Below are 19,315 nucleotides of genomic sequence, written 5' to 3'. Positions count from 1 at the left end.
CTGTGTATCCACCTTATTCCTGCCTCTGCTGAGGGACCAGACCTGCCCAAACAGTAGGACACTGTGTTGGTCTCGTTATTTCCTGGGTACATGGGAGCGTTGTATATTAATGCTCATTCTTGCCTCTGCTGAGGGACCAGACCTGCCCCAACAGGATTACACTGCATAAGTTGCTGTCCTTTCGACGTATGGCGATATATCTATTGTCCAATTGGATAATCACCATGCCTGCACGGCTTGTGACTCAAACTTCCAACTTTAAATGGTCCCCTTGGTGGCCAACTGCTCTGATGTGATATAACATAACAGGTGTATCTGAAGGGAATTCATTCACTCCAGGGAAGGTCTCAGTGCTACTGAGAGTAAATGAATGCTTGCCCAACTCACTGGTTCTCATTTTATCAACCTTGAAAGGATGAATGGCTGAAATGAATGGCTGGAATTTCTTCTTGACGAGGTCATCAATCACAAATCCTGTAGTGGATGCATTTGTCTAATAAGCGACTAGCCTTATGAGGACTACCAGTTCAAAGGTGACTGGCAGTCCTCATATTTTTTTATACATTTGATTTTAAACGAATACCATTCATGCTAATCTCATGTAAAAAGATAATTTCTATCTTTTGCCCTGAGTGAACCTTTTTTAACTGTATTTTTTCATGCATTTGTCCTTTTTGGGTCTGTCACCCAGGAACTTTTGTCTTTCCATGAACATTTCCTTAAGAAATACATAGATTAACATGTGTACATTTGTGGACTTTCGGTCCGCCATCTTCACGTATTGGCCTGTTTTAATATCATTCACATTTTGCTTCTGCCCACCACAACTTACAACAGAGCAATGGGTTAGCGCACTTCAACCACTGTCTTTCCTAAATTTGAGTGACAATTTTTTTTTTCCTGTGCGCAATGTGCATTTCTGCCTCAAAAGTAGTTTTCTACAGTGCTATGGACTGAAATTACTTTCTTGAAACTATAAATATAATACTAAACTGTTGCAAATGAAACAAGCGTTGGCTGAGGCAGATGTACTAGCTTCGCCAAGGCTTGTTCCTACTGCACTTGAAAACACATTTCGCAAATAGGAAAAATGTGTTTTAGGCTGAGCTTCATGAAACTAAGCCAAAGAGTACAGGGCTCTTTAGGAAGTGATGTAGAGGGCGAAGGGTTTGGGTTTTTCTTGCCAAGGCATGTGGAAGAGTGCCAAGGTAAGTATAACTTTCCAGTTCTTGAAACCTTGTTTTCTTTCTATTTGCTGTTGGCAGGTGAAAAACGCTCCCTACCCTTCTAAAATAAGAACTAAGCTGCCCTACCAAAGCATGTAGAATCTGTATCCCAGATTTGTTCTATGCATCCCAGGGTTCTCATAAGTACTAGGAAACACTTCTGACCAGCATTGCCTGCTACCTCTACCAGCCCAAATGGTGGGGGTTCTGTGGTGCAGCTCACTGAAATGTCAGGTAGCTCCCACTGGGATCTGACTCAACAGCCAAAGTTCACTCTTAGGGGATATTTTAGAGTTCAAAACTCAGATACACTCAACACAATGTTATAATTACTGGACGGTTCAGCCAGTGCTAGATCATTTTAAAAATGAATATCACTTTTATTTAATTCTAAGGTCAAACAATAACGTGATGCATAAGTCACAATATCTGCAACAACAAGGAGCTTTAACATATTATCATTCACATCTTGGACTCTGGCTAATACTTGCACCAAAATATAGCATCAAGCTCTGTTCCATCAGAGTCTATAACTAAATTCGTTTCATTGAACATTCCAGGGATACTTTATCAGACCCTCAAAGAACTTTTAGTCCCAGGCTTCCAGGTGGAAGGTGCCATGTTGGAAGTACGTTTGGTCCTAAAGTGGCGGGACAACCTGTTATGAGCTGTCAGAGCAGGTTTGCACAGAACTACCCATTGGTCAGACCTACAAGTCTCAGATCTGGCTCGTATGAGAAACCTTAATTGCAAACTCAACAAAGAGCTTGCTAATTTGTGAAGTCGCAAAGATCCACCAGCTTGTGCATATATGTGGTCTCGCCAGCAGTGCACAGCTTACCTGAGCACTGAGCAGCTGAGCGTGGACCTCTTGATATGCCTTGCGAAGAAGCTTACTTTCTTCCCTTAGTTTCGATATTGTATCTGTCAGAGAAGGAGGGAAAAACAAAGTTCAATTCTTCGGCTTTGGGAGCGACATAATCTCAAAACATCCCGGCACCTGAGCAAAGATTGTTATGAGTACCTCAAAACAACGTCGCACATCAGCCCAAATCCTTTCTTCTAAATGTTAACATCCCTTTAAAAAATTGAATTCAATATTCAATGTGCCTATTTGTAAGTGATATTGTTGTGTGCAAATAAGAAACAAAAATGAGTCAGCAAAGGATAAAATGACTGACTCAAGCGCACACAATTTGTTAAAGTGGACAAAGCGGGGGAACTGAACATGGGTGTGCTCTTTCCAAAGGTGACCCATTACAAACTGTGCAGTATTATCTAATCAGCATGAAATTATTAATCTAAGACATAATGCAACTAGCAGGAAGAACATTTGCTGATGGCAAAAGATTAGTATCACCCAGCCAAGTGAGCAAGTTTAATATAAGATGGATATGGTGGATTGAGATGGAAGGAAATGGACAGTTTAAATATCACTACTCCTATTTCATGTTCCTTGTTCCAGTACTTACAATAGGAGTTTCCCAAAATCATGAGGCAGCCAATCCCTTGCCTTCCACACCACAAAGGCTTGTTTGCGTGGTGAACAGACCCTACATTCTACTGTGGTGTCAAACAAAGGACTCTGCCCTTCCCTAGTCCCCCATACAAAGGAATTCATACGCCTCCGCCAGGTGGAAGGGCAGAGTGCAAAGAGGAAGATGGACTGTTAGTATCAAGACTACAGTCAAGTAATCGGTGCATTATCTCATTGACCTCTTCCCCGTCCCACTCCTTACATAATGGAAATATGCACAACTTGACTGCTCAGGCTTTGTAACAATAAACCACAAACATTATTTGCAAAGAAAAACACTCATGTTTATTTAAAAGTAGACCAATGATGGTCCTGTTCCTATGGTAGCAACTATTGTATATTGAAAGGGTAATGCTGATGAATCACAGACCCTCTCTATGTAGTGAGACAGTGAAGTGGATGAACTGGCTAAGAAGCTGCAACCCTAGATTTTTAATACAGGGGTTCTTTTAAAATATGTTAAGAATGCTGCCCCATCTTTAGTTGAACATTCATGGGTTGTTATGGGACAAATGTCAACTCCAGCTCTATTGAAATTGTGGAACTAAACCATTTGCATTATGAGACAGTGACTGGCTTCAGGTTCAACACAGACAGTCCATAACTTATAAAGAGACTGTCACAAGATTGCTTCCCAAGAGTGAGCTGAAAACATATCACTAATGCTCTCTGGATATCAAGCTGGCACAGAGAATTCTCCTCTGTACAGCACAGTTCTGGAGAAAAAGAAGAAAGAACATTTTACTAATGCTCATGGAAAATCAAGACAACCTTTGGAAACCCCCCCAACCCATGCCTCAAAACCAGTCTCAATTGTGAATATTCTGAGGTAGTGTCTCTCTGAAAATACTCTGGTAGGAGGCTCTGGCTCATGAAGATCCACATTTTCCTAATCTGGTCTTTATTTTTTAAATAAAACGTAATAACGTGCCTTATAAGGAATAACGTCAAATCAGTTAAATCTCCTCCAAAGAGTCAATCAGAGCTACCCATGATGCAGACAGCACATAGGTCAGGTCCTAGAGTAAGGAACAAAAAAATGATTTACCAGGCAGGACAATGACAACATGTCAGAAGGTGGCTGGCAAATGATTCCCTCTCACCATGTGCATGGTAGAGTTCCCTAATGTTTTTGATTCAGCACCACTGCACCTTCAGCCTAGAGGAGATTGGCCCAGGTCAAATATCCCCTACAGAAATAGAAGTACCTGATACAAGCAGTAATTACATTGCTGCACCCTGCATCAAGTTTAGAATGACATGCAACAATGACTACAAGTTTTGATGGTGGAGGACCATATGGAAGCTCATTGTGATCTACTAGTAGACAGACCTATATGTTGGAGCCTCAGGTCTACAGTTGTGGCCATCAGTAAGCCAGAGTAAAAGAGTTGGTCATCTTACTGCCTTCTCTTTCAGAGCTATAATTATCCCATTCATGTCCCTCACAAATTTACCAGAATAAGTGGGACCTTTTCCCCACTGATCTTTCCCAGAACCGAGGGAATCATGGCTAACTCAGAAAATCTACCTTTCTGAAAATAGATCACATTGCATATGCATTAGTTGGCAACTATTGAAAAAGACCACGAGTAACCCTCAGAAGAGGACTAGAAAAGGACTAAATGATCGGTTCTGCACAGGAACAGATCTGGACTGCTATGTCTCTGTGGGTTCTGGTCTTGGTGCTTCCCTTCAAGATGTATCCTGCTGGCCACCTCACACCATCCGAGACTTAAGGAATCCACTATCTGAATCACTGAAGCTAGAAGACAAAGTTGAACCCCTTGTTTAGGTCGAAGCCTGCCAGGCAGCACAGCTGTCTGGTTTGCTAACAGCTTGGGGACATTCAGAAACCTTTCCTGAGAATGCATTCTGCCCATTGCTTATTATTGGCTTTGTGGTTTGTAACTCACGTTTGCTTCCTTGATTTGTTTTTGGCTGTCCAGCTCGGGTTAGTCCCTTCCGTAGCCTATACCTCATTTACTGTATCCTTCTCTGTGCTCCTTTTCTGTAAACACGTCTTTAAAGTTTGTTATCTGTCTAATTTGCTGTGCATTCCAAAGACAGAGGTTAAATGTCAGGCTCCGTCTTCCAGGGAGTTTGGTGTTTAGTTTTCGTTCACTGACTTCAAAGTAAGAGGGTTTATGTGATTATGCTGGCTACTAAAGTGTGTTGATGAAAGGCTGTGCAATGTAATCTGTTTCCTAGCACGTAACAATATTGAAATGTTTGTAAATGAATTGTGCAGATATTTCAGAACATACCAGAATTAAGACAGCACTAATGCACGTTTGGTAATTCTAAAGAGTTGGGGAAACAAATATTTTAAGCCGATCAAAACAAATTAATACACTTGGTGGTGAAATTTCCATACGTTATCATTTGCACACTGTATACCTTTATCAGTAACACTATGTCTGTGCAAATGTAATGGTCACTTCAACTGAAGATGTGTTTTTTGTAATGGCAGTGCGCTTTCACACCATGCAAACTCCACTTTCCCCCACTCCACTCTATGTCACTGTAATCTACTCTGCACCGCTCCACTCAATGCCACTTCACTCTATGCCTCTCTGCACTACACCACTGCACTATGTCATGCTACTCTACACCACTGCACTCAACTCTGCACCATTGCACACTATGCCAGTGCACTATATGCCAATCCACACTACACCACTTTACTCAAAACCAATGCACTTTGCGCCACTATACTCTAAAACTCTCTACACCACTGTAATCTAGGCAGTGCACTATATGTGACTGTTCTACTCTGCATCACTGTACTTCACTTACTCTGCACCACTCTAAGCCAATGATCTCTATGGCACTCTACTATACACCACTGCAATCTACAAGTCTACTCTGCAGCACAGCACTCTACACCACTGCACTCTACGCCACTTTACTCAAAGCCAAAACACATTACGGTACAGCACTCTACACCAATCTACTGTACACCACTGCACTCTATGGCACTATACTCTACTCTGCAACACTTTATGCCACTGCAATTGACACCATTGTACTCTACACCAATCTGTTCTACTCTGCACTATTGTACTCTACTTCCTCTGCCCCACTCTATGCCAATGCACTCCATGGCACTCTACTATACACTACGGCACTCTACGACAGTCTACTCTGCCGCACTGCACTCTATGCCAATGAACTCTATGCCATTCTACTTTATGCCACCACAGTCTATGCCACTTCAAACTGCACCACTCTACGTCAATGCAAAGTAGGTCACTCTAGGCCACTGCACTCTACCCTGCAACAATTTGCTCTATGCCACTTCACTCTACAACACTGCTCTCTGTCACTGAACTCTAAGCCACTCTACTCTGTATCGCTGCACTCTATGCCAATGTACACTTATCTGCACCACTCTACTCTATGCCAATCTACAGTACGCCACCTCACTCTATTCTGCATCCACTGCACTCTAAGGCAATCTACTTTAAACCACTCTACTCTAAGCCATTGCACTCTACGCAACTCAATTCTACTCTGAAACAATCTACTCTATGCCACTGCCCTCTATGCCACTCTATCCCTATCTGCACCATTCCACTCTGTCACTGCAATCTTCCCTGTGATACTCCACTCTGCACCACAGTACTCTAAGCCAGTGCACTCTATGCCACTGCATTCTACCCTTCACCACTCCACTCTGCAAAACTCTACTTCACCCTAAACAACACCCTCTATGCACTCCACTCTGCTCTATGGCCCTCCACAACACTCTATGCCACGCTACTCTGAGACACTCTATTCCGCTCTATACCATTCAACTCTACGATACTATACACCACTCCACTCTCTCCACTCTACGCTACACTATGCCACTCCACAACTCTCTATGCCACTTCATAACATTCCACTCTACTCCACGACACACTACTTCTCCGGACACTCTACTCTCCTTTATAACACTACCTTTTAGCTATGCTGAACAGCAGCCATGCTGGTGTACAACATGGCTAAAACATATTGGCAAAACTAATAGCTCTTTCATGGGTGAGACCTACAGGCTTTGCCAATGCTTGATAGTATGTTGGTTTTCAGACATACTAGGATCACTGCCTTAAAGAGTGGAGGGCCCAGACTCCAGTGTTGGAGGTGTATCTCACCAAATACCACAGGTGAAGTCTGCCCCAAGGCACGACAGATGCTGAAGCAGATAACAGAACCACACAAAATCCCACCTGTAAATTACCCAACATCGAGTGGAAAAAACAAACTGGGTCACTAACAATGTCTTCCTGAACCACACACCATTCACTAGCTGCAGAAGAGTAAATTTGAAGTAGGTGCCATAGATGCTGCATCAAGTGTACAGCCACTACTCTGGAAGGAAAACTAGTTTCATGTCCATTCTGAAGTGGGCCCAGCGAATTATAGGTCATTACATGGGGTCAAGTGGAATTTGTTTCTGTTGATCAGAAACCCATGGGTTACCAACATGTCGCAGACTTCACTTGCAAATGTTCTTGTCCGTGCAACAGTGTCTGAATGTTATACAGTTGTCCAGATGTGGGCGGGTTTCGATTTCACTGACATGCAGATCCCAATCAGAATTGCCACGATCTTTGTGAAGACTTTCGATGCAAATGTCTACTCATCCCTGTATGCCAAAATGCAGAAATATTTGGTAATCATTTTTTGTGGGCATATGCAAAGAGACATACTCTAAGTCTAGGGTAAATAGATTTACATGTACAAAAACAGCAGTTTGAGCTGCTGTAACGTGTCTATCTTGAAATACACAGAGTGCACAACCAGGTTATGAGGATGAAGCTCACAAAAAAGCACCTCAGTGCCTTCTGGACCAGAAATACATGTGATAAAACATCTTTATGCGGATCTAAAGTGATGTCAATCATTTTCAGACGATCCTTCAGAAGATACTGGACCCTCTATTGTATTGCATCTGGTTGACAATATATGCCTCGGAGCAGCCCATTCAGTTATGTCCTTGTGACAGATCTATTTTTTACCATACTTTTGGAAACTATTCTACTTACACAAATATTTTTTTAAGGCATTCTCTAGCTTTGTGTCCTGCGGAAGCAAAGCAGACTATTTCATCAATCTGGAAAGTACATTTCTATTTCTTTGCGGATTCTTAGGCTGATCAGAAATGTTGTCATCAATTGGTTTCCATTCATTTCAATACAGCATTTTTTTTGAATGGGGAACAGGTTATATTTTCAAATCGAAATGACTGAGAATGTCTGCTATTCGAAAAAGTAATCTATCAAATGGTCATACCCGAGTCCAAAAGCTGATTTCCTAGGATCGGTGGTGTGACTATTTGCTTTTCATGTGCTCTCTAACTTCCAGTCCAGTCAGGATAATGAAGCATAGACTTTTAAGTACAACATGTGCTTCCACCAAATGGCCGAGCCCGGACATTAATTTAAATACTGTATCTCATCCAAATCCCTCCCTTGTACAACAATAACTCTTGTGACAGGATGCTTGGAAAAGAACTGAAAGGGAGGCTCGAATTATATTAAGTTGCCATGACTGCTATTACACTGATGCTCCTGAGCTGAAATCAATGACCTTTTAATGACATCTCCAAGAGAAAAGATATAATCACTGGCATATCTTTCTTCCTAGTGTAATTCCTCACTGGACCAGGCTTCAATTCTTTTTCCTCCTTTTATGGATCATTACACTGGAGGAAACCAGGAAAAAGAGAAGAGGTCATGGAAACTGGAAGAAGTGGAAACATTTGTGAATGCTTCTTGATCTTATTAACTTTTGAGTCTAGTGTTTTCTTTCCCTCCTAGAGTGTAGGAGGGTAATCATACACAAGGCTTTCAACTGTTCCTTTTGAATGGCTACAGATCATTTGCCTTGTCTCCTTTTCCTCATCCTTTGAAGGATACCATTCTCTTCCGTATTTCTCACAGTGATCCAACATCTCCAAAAAACACAATAGATGGTTCTTAAATGCTCTGGAGAAAATAATTAGTGTTCAGGTTAGAGCTTGAAAAATGTCCAAATGTTGTGCAACGTTGTTCTTTGAGCATGCTTTAAGAAATATACCTCTTTCCCAGTTAGTGACGTCCCTTTTTGGGTCGAGCACACTGACCTGCTGTAATCTATCTGTGGGATTTTACCCACGCTCACCACACGCCCATCACTATCACTCGTTCGTGGGCTTGCCTTTCACAAATCCTGCGTTATCATTGGTCCCTTCTTGGGGCATTTGTTTACCGTCTTGGACAATGACCCCGTTACATGGATAATTGCACGTTTGTCGATATGTGTTACTGTGAGTGAACTTCAGTTTCCTTTTGTCTCTCTCCTTCGGGCTCATACTCATGGCGGCCATGGCGCTTTGAATCGGCATGCGTATATCAACCGTTTTACTTTTCATATTCAATTTAAGTGGCAAGAAAAGTCCAGTTATGAATTTACAACGTTAACAGGTCTAACTCGAGCAAATGAGAGACTCACTGCATTGCAAATGCTTGTTAGATTTTCTAGCGGAAAGGGCATAGTGTGTAAAGTGAATTCTGTAGTGGTCACTGCATCCTGGTTGCCTTGAGGCAACTCTCATATATACAAGTCCCCAGTTTAACTCTTTGTCTCCTTTAAAAGAGATAGAAGGGGAAATTTTGGAAATGTGAAAAACAGCCGCAGGAAACAATTCTTTCAAACATACCGGGGGATGATCTCTAGTGCTCTAAATTATTTGGCGTCTCTGAGCAGCTCTGATTAGTAAATCCAATTATGTTTGGAAAACTCAATTGAATAACATTCTATTGATCATTAGTGGCCCGTGTAACGTCCGGAAACACAACACCTAACAATGCAGATTGTGATCTGAATACTCCTAGCCACATTCCACTGTACATGCTTTTGTGCCATGGGCTTCGTATAGGCATCACATTACTTTAAACTTCCAATATACCTAGCCATGGCTCATGATGAAGAGCTGTGGGCACAAAACACTTTGGGCACTAAATGAACGTACCTACATGAAGAGAAATCAGCTTTAAACATCAATTAAAATGAGCACTGTAAAAAACTACAAAATTGACGAATCTTTATTTTTTGAGCATTCATAACGAAGCTTGAATGACACATATGTATTTTCGATAAAATGTAAGTCAATGGGACAAGTGATTATGCAGTGGAATCTCACTGGAGCCTCTAAAAAATCCAAGCATTCAAAAACGCAGTGCCACATTTGGGGAAGCAAAAAAAAAGTTGTATTTTTACATCACATAACAAAATAGTTGACAATCTTGAGAGGAACTTATAACTCAATATTTAGTAAAATAACCATTTTAAGATCTATAAAACTGAGAAGAGAGAGTGTGTTTTGTGTGTGTGTGTGTGTTTTGTTTGCATGTGTATGTAAACATCCCAAGCGAAATACAACAAACACCTCACCATGCTCGACTTAAAAGCACCTGTACCCAACTATTTACTACAGAATACATTTAATGGGGGGGGAGGGTATTTAATACCCCCAAACACCCTCCGTGAAGCTGCGACCCTAGGGAGAATTAGCAAACTTGACAGGACCACCATATACCCATTAGACTTATCTAAAACACTCCCTTCCCAGCAAAATGTCTAGAAAAATTAACTAATATCAAATTCACCACTCCGTTGAATCAAAAGCAATCAAGAATAAACACAACCAATACTCAGACCTGAGCAAAGTCACCAAACATATCTGTTTCTCTGTCTGAGAAGACCTCATAAAAGGCGCCCAGGCAGAGATAGAGACTTAGGGGGTCATTACAACCTCGGCGGACTTGCAAAAAGACCGCTGAGGCTGTGGGAGACACAATACCGCCATTGCTGGCGGTATTCCTGGCTCCCTATTATGACATTTCCGCTGGGCCAGCAGACGGTAACAGTGTTACCGTCCGCTGGACCAGCGGAGATGTCACATCAACATTGCTGCCGGCTCGTAATAGAGCCGGCGGCAATGCTGATGTGCAGCGGGTGCAGTAGCACCCGTCGCACATTTCACTGCCCGAAATTCGGGCAGTGAAATGCGCGACGGGGCTATGCCTGGGGGCCCCTGCACTGCCCATGCCAAGTGCATGGGCAGTGCAGGAGCCCCCAGGGGCACCCCAAGTCCCCTTACCGCCAGCCATTCCATGGCGGTGTTTACCGCCACGGACAGGCTGGCGGTCGGGGACTCATAAACCCCAGGGCAGCGGTGCTTGCACCGCTGCCCTGGGGATTATGACCGCCAGGCAGAAGCCTGGCGGTATGTTGGAGGGGCCGGCGGTATGGCCGTGGCAATTGCGCCACGGTCATAATTGCTGGCGGAACACCGCCAGCCTGTTGGTGGTTTTACCGCCACCTTACCGCCGGCCGCCAGTGTCGTAATGACCCCCTTAATGTTTAAAGACATTTAACACAGATAACCATTGCCCAGTCACAAACAGACTACAAATCATAGACAACACTGGGTTAGCTCTCAAACGTATATCCAATTTTCTTTGGACAACCTTTCTACCTAAAAGGGAAATACATCTCATGTAGAGAGGCAAGATCCCACTGGGTCCCCCGCCATTTTTCAACATATGATGATACCTTTGGGGGTGCGTGGCCAAGATGGTGGCCATGGCGGACGCTTTGTAATTAGCTCTGGCCCCAACAGTATTCTGCAAAATCTTTCCCATCCGGCTATCATAGCTGAGAGCCTTGCCATTCGGGTAACACGGAGGCACATACCATGTTACTGCGACATTTATCTGCCAGCTGGGCCAACTTCAATGGAGAAGATTGGCGATGCTAGGCTGAGGGGGATGGGCGGCCTACTTCGCTGCACATCACCCATGACCGGGCATACGGCGGTAGTGCTTTAACCCGACGTTTCTCAACAGGCAATGCCTGTCGGAGGCCAGTGAACCTGCCATGGTGGTTCCTGAACGGCAAGGGTCCCGCCTGAGGGGAATGGAAGAGCGCCAGAGCATGGCCTGCACAGGTGATGGCTCAGTTGGTGAGGGAAGCCACTGGTGGCGTGTCAGTGGTGCAAGACGCTGAGATGAGCTGCAAGCATACGGGTGGCACCCTCTGGGGTTCCCACCCCTACAAACCTAATTATCAGCCACGATTTTGCAGAATACTTATAACCACAGCGAGAATCCCTTCTGCGGGGACCAGGAGTGAACCAAAGAGTGGTCTCCTCAAGGGATGGCCCAGCTATCGGGGTTAGCGGCGGATGGAGCAGCTGCCGCTTGAGAGACAGAGGTGAGCAGCAGACACACGAGCGACACCCCAGGAATCCCACCCCTGTACTCCTCATTGTTGAGAACAGAAGACCACTATGGGTGGGCGTCTGATCGAGAGGGCGAGAGACCCATTGTGCAGTGATGGAACGGTAGTGCGGAGTGCAGAGCAGCCACCACAATGGCATCAAAGTGAGCCCCTAGCCCGCACACGCCCCACGCCCTGTGAACTGATGCTGAATCACCATTGATGGTGGTGAGTCCTTGGGTAAATACCAGGGAATCTGCAGCGCACCACTTGCGGCCAGATTTCTCATTGTAAACACAGAATTGATGGAGGACACCCTGCGTAACACCACCAGCGCGCACATGCAGAAACAGCCTGGAACAAATGAGCACAGCCCAACGAGGCAAGTAGGGGCGAGCTGGGCTATGTGACGCATTGTTGTGTGGATGCGTATAACTACAAGCAGACCGCACACTTAAGATCTCTTCCTCCATGAGGCACCACATTGAAAGCCTGAGATTGGTGCAAACTCAGAGGTGTTCAACACCACCTCGGGCATGACACCGGACGCGGACGAGTAAAGGTGGGGGCCTGCAGCATGCATTCTCTTGACTGTATCAAATGGAGAGGGACTCCCAAAGACAATAGTTGTACACTTAAACATCCCATGCCCTGCTCCAGAATCGGGTGCTTTCAGAGTCAACTAGCTACCATAATCCAAGCCGCTATATAAACTTTTGCCCGTTCTATGCCCCATAGAACTGTTCTCCTCAACAAAAACCACATCAACTTATGCTGACCTGGAGGAGCCGACATTTAACCTTACATTTATCTACCAAATCTCAACATATGATGTCAAAATGGTGAAAACTAAACTCTCCAGGCCCAAGCACAGGAAAATCCGGACCAATTCTTAACGACATCCTCCTAATTGGACCCCACCATGGCCCTACACCAACTGGACGTCATGCTTCAAACGCAAGGCACTCTAATCAATTTGAGAAAATACTGCATGCTGTACAGGACACTAAAACCTCGCTGGAAAACAAGGTTGACTCAGTCTCCCAGGATGTTAATCTCCTACGTGCTGATCTTTGCAACCTGACTGACAGGTTTGAAGTAACGAAATCTTCAGTGACCGCCCTGAGACCCACTGTTCAGGACCTGCAAATCCAAGTGAAACAGCTCAGTGTGGAGGTGGCAAACCTACACCGTAGAGAAGGAGGATGCGGAGGGTCATTCTTGATGGAATAATGTACGCTTTATGGGCTTTCATGAAAAAAGCAGAACGCCAGAACACATAGCTCTTCTTAGAAAACTTGTAAAAGGACACCATACTGAATGGGGAAACACCCAAATTCTTCTAAATTCTTCTCAATCAAAAGAACGCAGGGAATTCCACGGAGGCAACCACCGCCTGATGTCCACCTCATCCGTTAATCGCTCAACTTCTTAACTACCGAGATTGAGACATGATTCTGCAACGATTTAGAACCCACAGACATATGAGGATGCATCCATCACAGCATACCCGGATTTTAAAGCAGAGGTGCAGCGTTAACGAGGCACCTATACGAAGATCAAGCAACGTCCACGGGAGCAGAACTTCAGTTATACTTTGATGTTTCCAGCTCGTCTCCGAGTGGCAGACGGCGGGTAGACTCACATCTTTCCTACACCGTAGGACACCTGGATGTGGATGCATGCCAAAGGTATAGCTCAATCCTCAACTGAAGACACAGAGTCTGGTGCATGGCTGACCACCCCAAACCCATCGCTACCGCCGGAACCGCCCAAAGACCAAACCCACCAAGTCTCAGGCAGCAGAAGAAAGAGCCAAAGTACTGAGGGAAACCACTCAATACTCAGCGAGCGCCTTTACAGCACTAAGAGACACACAAAGATCAGACTCTAGCTCAGATGCAGTGAACTCCTGTGCCACCTCCACGACTATGCCTAAAGACCCAAAAATTACTCTGCGCACAGCAGCCGATCTATAATGGTTCATCACTGCGTTGTTTTGGACTTCCCATACCCTGGCTTCTGTGTTCCATTGGGAAAGTATAATCTTCAGAGTCCTTTGTGGGTGGCGGGCTACATGCAGCCTTAACAGTTCTCTCAGGTTACCACAGAGCTTCCACAACTTGATATGCTTGCAAGCTCAGCTCTACTTCTGCTCTAATGGCCTTGCCTGAACCACATGTTATTGCCCCTGCACTAGGTCCGGATGGAGTTAAAACCTCTGGGGCTGACTTCCCACTGGAATGTAAGTGTCTGTTAAATGCACGTGCCCCCAATCAATGGTTTCCATATGGACAGGCTTTACCCTCAAATTTTGTTTGATTTACACATGCTTTTTATTGTGGGTGTTTGACGGTGTACTCCTCTGTCACCCACTTGAGGTATTCTTGTTTGATGTTATAATGTTCGACCAGTTCAAATTGTTCTCGCATGCCAGGTGGGGTTGGCTGGGACTTGGAGATGAGATCATGGTGTGCGCTTGGGTCAGGAATGTTTCTAGTCCACACCCAGGTAATGAAGGGCACCGCTCCTGCCAGGTTCAAGTTACACTTGGACTTCCTATTGACCAACCCTTCACAATACATGTCGACACTGACGCTGCTGTACCGTACTACACTATACTGACATGGAATGTGCAGGCATGGTGACACCGATTAAAAGATACCGCATACACACATTCCTCAAAAGCCGCCCGGTGCATTTCTGCATCTTACAAGAGACTCACCTGATAGATAGCTTTATGTTTCCGAAGCTCGCTAAGTAGCATGGTCAAGCGTATGGAACATTGTTGTCCACATTTGCTAGAGGGGTACTAATATGGAGAGCACCAGAAGTGCTGTACATTATACATCACCACAGGATTGACACCGGGGGCCGTTTCATTGTCTTGGCGGGCACGTTGGAAGGATCGCCTTTGGCGATAGTGGGGCTTTATTCTCCCAACCCGGGTGAATCTCTAAACACACTTAACCCTGCACGCTTTCAGGATCAACTGTCCCCTTCTATGTTGACAGGGGATTTTAATTGTGTGTTTGATGTGGATATTGACTGCTCCTTCCCCCAATACACACTGCATCGAGTAGTAGGCTGTATAAAAGCTTACACGTCTGGGCCAAAGATAGATGACTTCACGATAGATTAGACATCCATCAACAATAGAGTACTCCTTTTACTCCCAGTCTATTATCTCCACACAACGATAGGTTTGATACTAGGCAACACACTTTTAGGGAAAACAACTACACACTCAGAATAGCTTGCCCGCACCCTCTCCGATGACTACTCCTTGTTACTTATTCTGCAGTAGGGCAAGCTGCACCAATGCATCCCCACATGGCATATTCAAACGGACGCCCTACTGGATCCCCCTTTCTGGGAGGAGCTCGCCATGTGCATTACACAGTAATGGGAACATAATAGTGAATTGCCCACCCTTCGAGCAACGAAGTGGGATACTCACAAGAAAGTAGTGAGAGGACATTGCCTTTCTGCTACGTGGGTAGTGAAACACACACTGTACACTGAATTGAAGTCCCCAGAGCAAGAACTATGTAAGGTAGAGAACAAGGTCGCAAATCAACTAGCAGAACCTGACCGCCTCCGCAACCTCCACAAAACACATCATGAGGCCGAAACCCACATCCAGAGCATGTCCACTTTTCCACATCGTTAAACTGCACGTGGAAGGCTATCAGAGAGATTACTGGCACGGCTTGTTAGAGATGAAAGGCAGCACCCTCCCATAGGAGACCTCAAATTACATGATGGCACATTGACCACCACACAAGAATCCATCAACCCCGTTTTTCGCAATTACTATAGTACATTATATCAAGTCCAAATGGCAAATGACCCAGCACAATTGGAAGCATTCCTAGACTAAGCTAATTTAACCCATTTATGTCCTTTACAGATTGCGGACCTAGATGAGCCCATTCGGCTTGATGAAATACGTGCTGCAATTGCCCATCCAGGAATAAGTCACTAGGAGCAGACTACCATGGCAATATTTTGCCACGTATTCAGCGGCCCTTGCTAAACCACTACTAAACGAGAACAAGGAAGCAGGGTCAGGGGGTTAACTTATGAGTTCACAACAAGAAACACTGACTATAGTCCTGCCTAAGCCGAGGCGCAACCCCACTGATGCGTGCTCATGCAGCCCTCTGTTACTCCTTAATATTGATTGCAAGATTCTTGCCAATAGGCTCCTCCACTTGATTGCTGCATTAGTCTACGAAGATCAGTCCAGATTTACACTAGGGTGCAGTACATTCCTGAATATTAGACAACTTTTACATATCTTTTGCAACACCCCACCAATGGCATATGATCAGGTTGCGGTCTCATTAAACATCGAAAAAGAGTTTAACACACTAAGCTGGTAGTTCCTATTTGCAACTTTACATCATATGCGCTTCGGTCCAGGCTTCCTAAAATGGCTCTGAATATTATACACAAAACCCACAGCCAGAGTGAGAACTGGTCACTTTATATCAGAGGGCTCCGGATATCCAGGGGCACCAGGCAGGGTTGCCCTCTATCGCCAATGCTCTTTGTGCTGCTAATGGATCCTTTGGCCTTCTGCCTGAGACTGCATGCCTAGCGCTGGGGTATCCAGGAACTGAACACTTTTCATATAATATAGCTATGTGCAGATGACGCATTAATATACCTCAGAGATGCCAATGTCTCCATACCCAATCTGTTAACTCTCCTGGGCACTTTTGGGGGCTGTCAGGTCTGCAAGTGAACTGGTCTAAATCGTGTTCGTTCCCTCTGACCCAGATTCCTACACAGGGACGGGCTTCCAAAATATTGCTTACCATGGTGTTATGACTCCATTAAATACTTGGGTATACAAATCTATTACTCAGTAGAAGCTCTCCATGATGGATACATAGACCAAGCACTTTGCTCTATTTGCGGCTCACTCCCTGCCACTGTCGCCAATGGGATACTGGCGATAGCCAAAATGCTATTACTCCAGAGACAATTGTATTTCTTTACAGCCTTGCCAATAGTCATTTCTAAGATTTTTTTTTATGAATTAAACAGCCTACTGCTATCACTGATAAGGGGAAATGACAGACTGCAGGTTGAGCTGGGCATACTGCAACACCAGCTTCTATAGGGGGGCATGAGCGCACTAGACTTCGAGCTTTACTACACCGCATCACAACTACAATGGTCTTCGTGATGGCTCAACATGTCCACCAGTGCAGAAAGGGAGTCAGTACACACAAGACTGGGCACAACACCCGTTTACGTCTGGTTATGAGATCACACGCACCCACCGCCCAGGGGAACCACTTTAATGAAGACTACCCGAACTCGCTGGGGCCGTTATGTCAGTGGCAACGTTGAAGATCCTCCGTACTCTCCATGATCCCCATGGCTCAAATGCCAGGCAGACAGGCACTGTTTAGGTCTCATGATTTGACCTCTTGGGTGGAGGTGGGGATAACGACAATGGGATATCTTGAAGGACGGAACTATTCTGCCATACGCAGACATCATGGAACCATATCCACTAGGCACAGGGCACTCTCTGACCTATTGTGCTACGCACAGGCTACTCCAGGACTCCTGGGGCACCGCTGACACAGTACCACCCATTCACCTACATTACACTCACTGCTGTCAGGCATCAACCATAAACAAGCCTATACTATATGCTGCCTTGAAAACTGGCAATACTGAGCCCATGGGGGCACAGCACATGCCAGATGAAATGCAGATCTCCCAGAACCACTATCGAAATGGTCAAATGCTCTAGAACAAGTGAAACTGGTGTCCCGAAACCCCAGATTCAGCTACACCCAGTTCAACTACATACATCAAGGGTTTTTATCTCCACGGCGAATTAAACATATGTTCCCCTCCTCTGCTTCGTGGAGTCTGAGGTGTGGTCTGATTGAGGCAAAATTCTACCTTATGGTCTATGTTAGAAATGGGGTTTCTGGTTGGCTAGGGTATGCACCTAAGCCAGGCAGAACCCACCACTCTAGTCAGGGAGTTGCACACCCACAAAGGAAACACAGCACCAAGTTATATAAAAATAAACTGTATTGTACACAACATCATTAGACCAAACACGTCAGTAATACCCTGCTACCCAAGCAGAACATTACGCAGTACTATTACTCTGCAGAAATCAGCAGTACCCACATATAACACACAGGTTACTCATTATTCTGCAACATAAGCAGTAGTTAGAAAAACATTACTATAGAAATGCACTTGTCATGAAAGTATCATAAATGCCCATTCCAGGAACATTAGAAAACATATGGCAAGTCATGAAAACATATTAGCATAGAATGCTAATTCAAAAGCCATTCAAAAGTACCTGTTTTTATGATAAAGGCACCTCCAGTGCCATGAAGAAAAATGGGGGCCCCATCATGCTCCTCTGCGCTCAAACAGTGGCCATTTTATGGTTGGTGGGGTTAGCATGCACCCCCTCCGGTTTAATACAGGGGGCCCTCCTGTTCCCCGTGCCCAATCCAGGTGCCTACGATCTCTGCCACCCCCCCTCCGGAGCCACCCAAGAGGGTGGGGAAGTGGGAAGCAGAGCAACAAAGAAAGGGGTCAAGTGGTGCAGGGGGATCTCTGGCGAGGCTCCCTCCCCACCCGCAACCTCCAAAACAGATTAGGGCCTGTTGGGGGAAGGTGGAGCCTCTGACGAGGCCTCCTCCCCGTCCGGCCAAGCAACTCACTGGGGCTCTGGTGGGGCGAGGAGCCTCCAATGAGGCTTCCTTACCAGTCCAGACCACGACTTCCCTGGCTTGCTCGCATCCAATCTGGTGCGCGAGCCTGAAGTAGCCCGCCCAGGCTACAGTGGTGAAGCTGGCAGGAATTAAGTCCAGTTAGGTGCCCTTGGAGCATTCTTCGACCCAGGGGCACCGCTAGGAGTGTGTTTGCTCCAGGTTTCTCCTCTTTGTGCCCGGGGGCACTGGAAGGAGCGCACTTTCAATGCGCTCGTTAACTGCAAAACGTCTGGGTCGCGGCAGCGATTCTCTTGCAAAGCAACGCACCCTAGAGGTGCAATTAGATAATAAAATCGCTCTCAAAGCACTAAACTGCCCACAAGAGGAAGCGCTCTCCAGGCGCTACAGGCAAGGGTCCCTAGGTCATAAAAAGGAAGCGCTCCTCCCGCGCTGCAGCAGGTGATGGCAGGGGTCACAGCACCAAGCCCCTGGGGGACACAAGAGAGGGGTCACAGGGCAGCAGGGCCCAGCAGCAGGCCAGCAAAAAGGGAATGCAGACAGTGGCAGTTCCTCCAAGTGACCAAGCA

General features: G+C 45.4%; 1 protein-coding gene across 1 annotated transcript in view; it reads right to left on the bottom strand.

Moving 5' to 3' along the window:
• LOC138301022 (Golgi integral membrane protein 4-like) overlaps positions 1-19,315 on the bottom strand; it is a 208,863-nt gene that overhangs the window by 131,585 nt on the left and 57,963 nt on the right. The window contains exon 6 of the mRNA XM_069241045.1: positions 2,068-2,150. Coding sequence (XP_069097146.1) covers positions 2,068-2,150 — 83 coding nt within the window. The remainder of the gene's footprint in view (positions 1-2,067; positions 2,151-19,315) is intronic.

The sequence above is a fragment of the Pleurodeles waltl genome, chromosome 6, assembly GCF_031143425.1.
Source record: "Pleurodeles waltl isolate 20211129_DDA chromosome 6, aPleWal1.hap1.20221129, whole genome shotgun sequence".
NCBI lineage: Eukaryota > Metazoa > Chordata > Amphibia > Caudata > Salamandridae > Pleurodeles > Pleurodeles waltl.
Note: the sequence above shows the minus strand (reverse complement) of the source record. Positions and strands in the feature narration are given on the sequence as shown.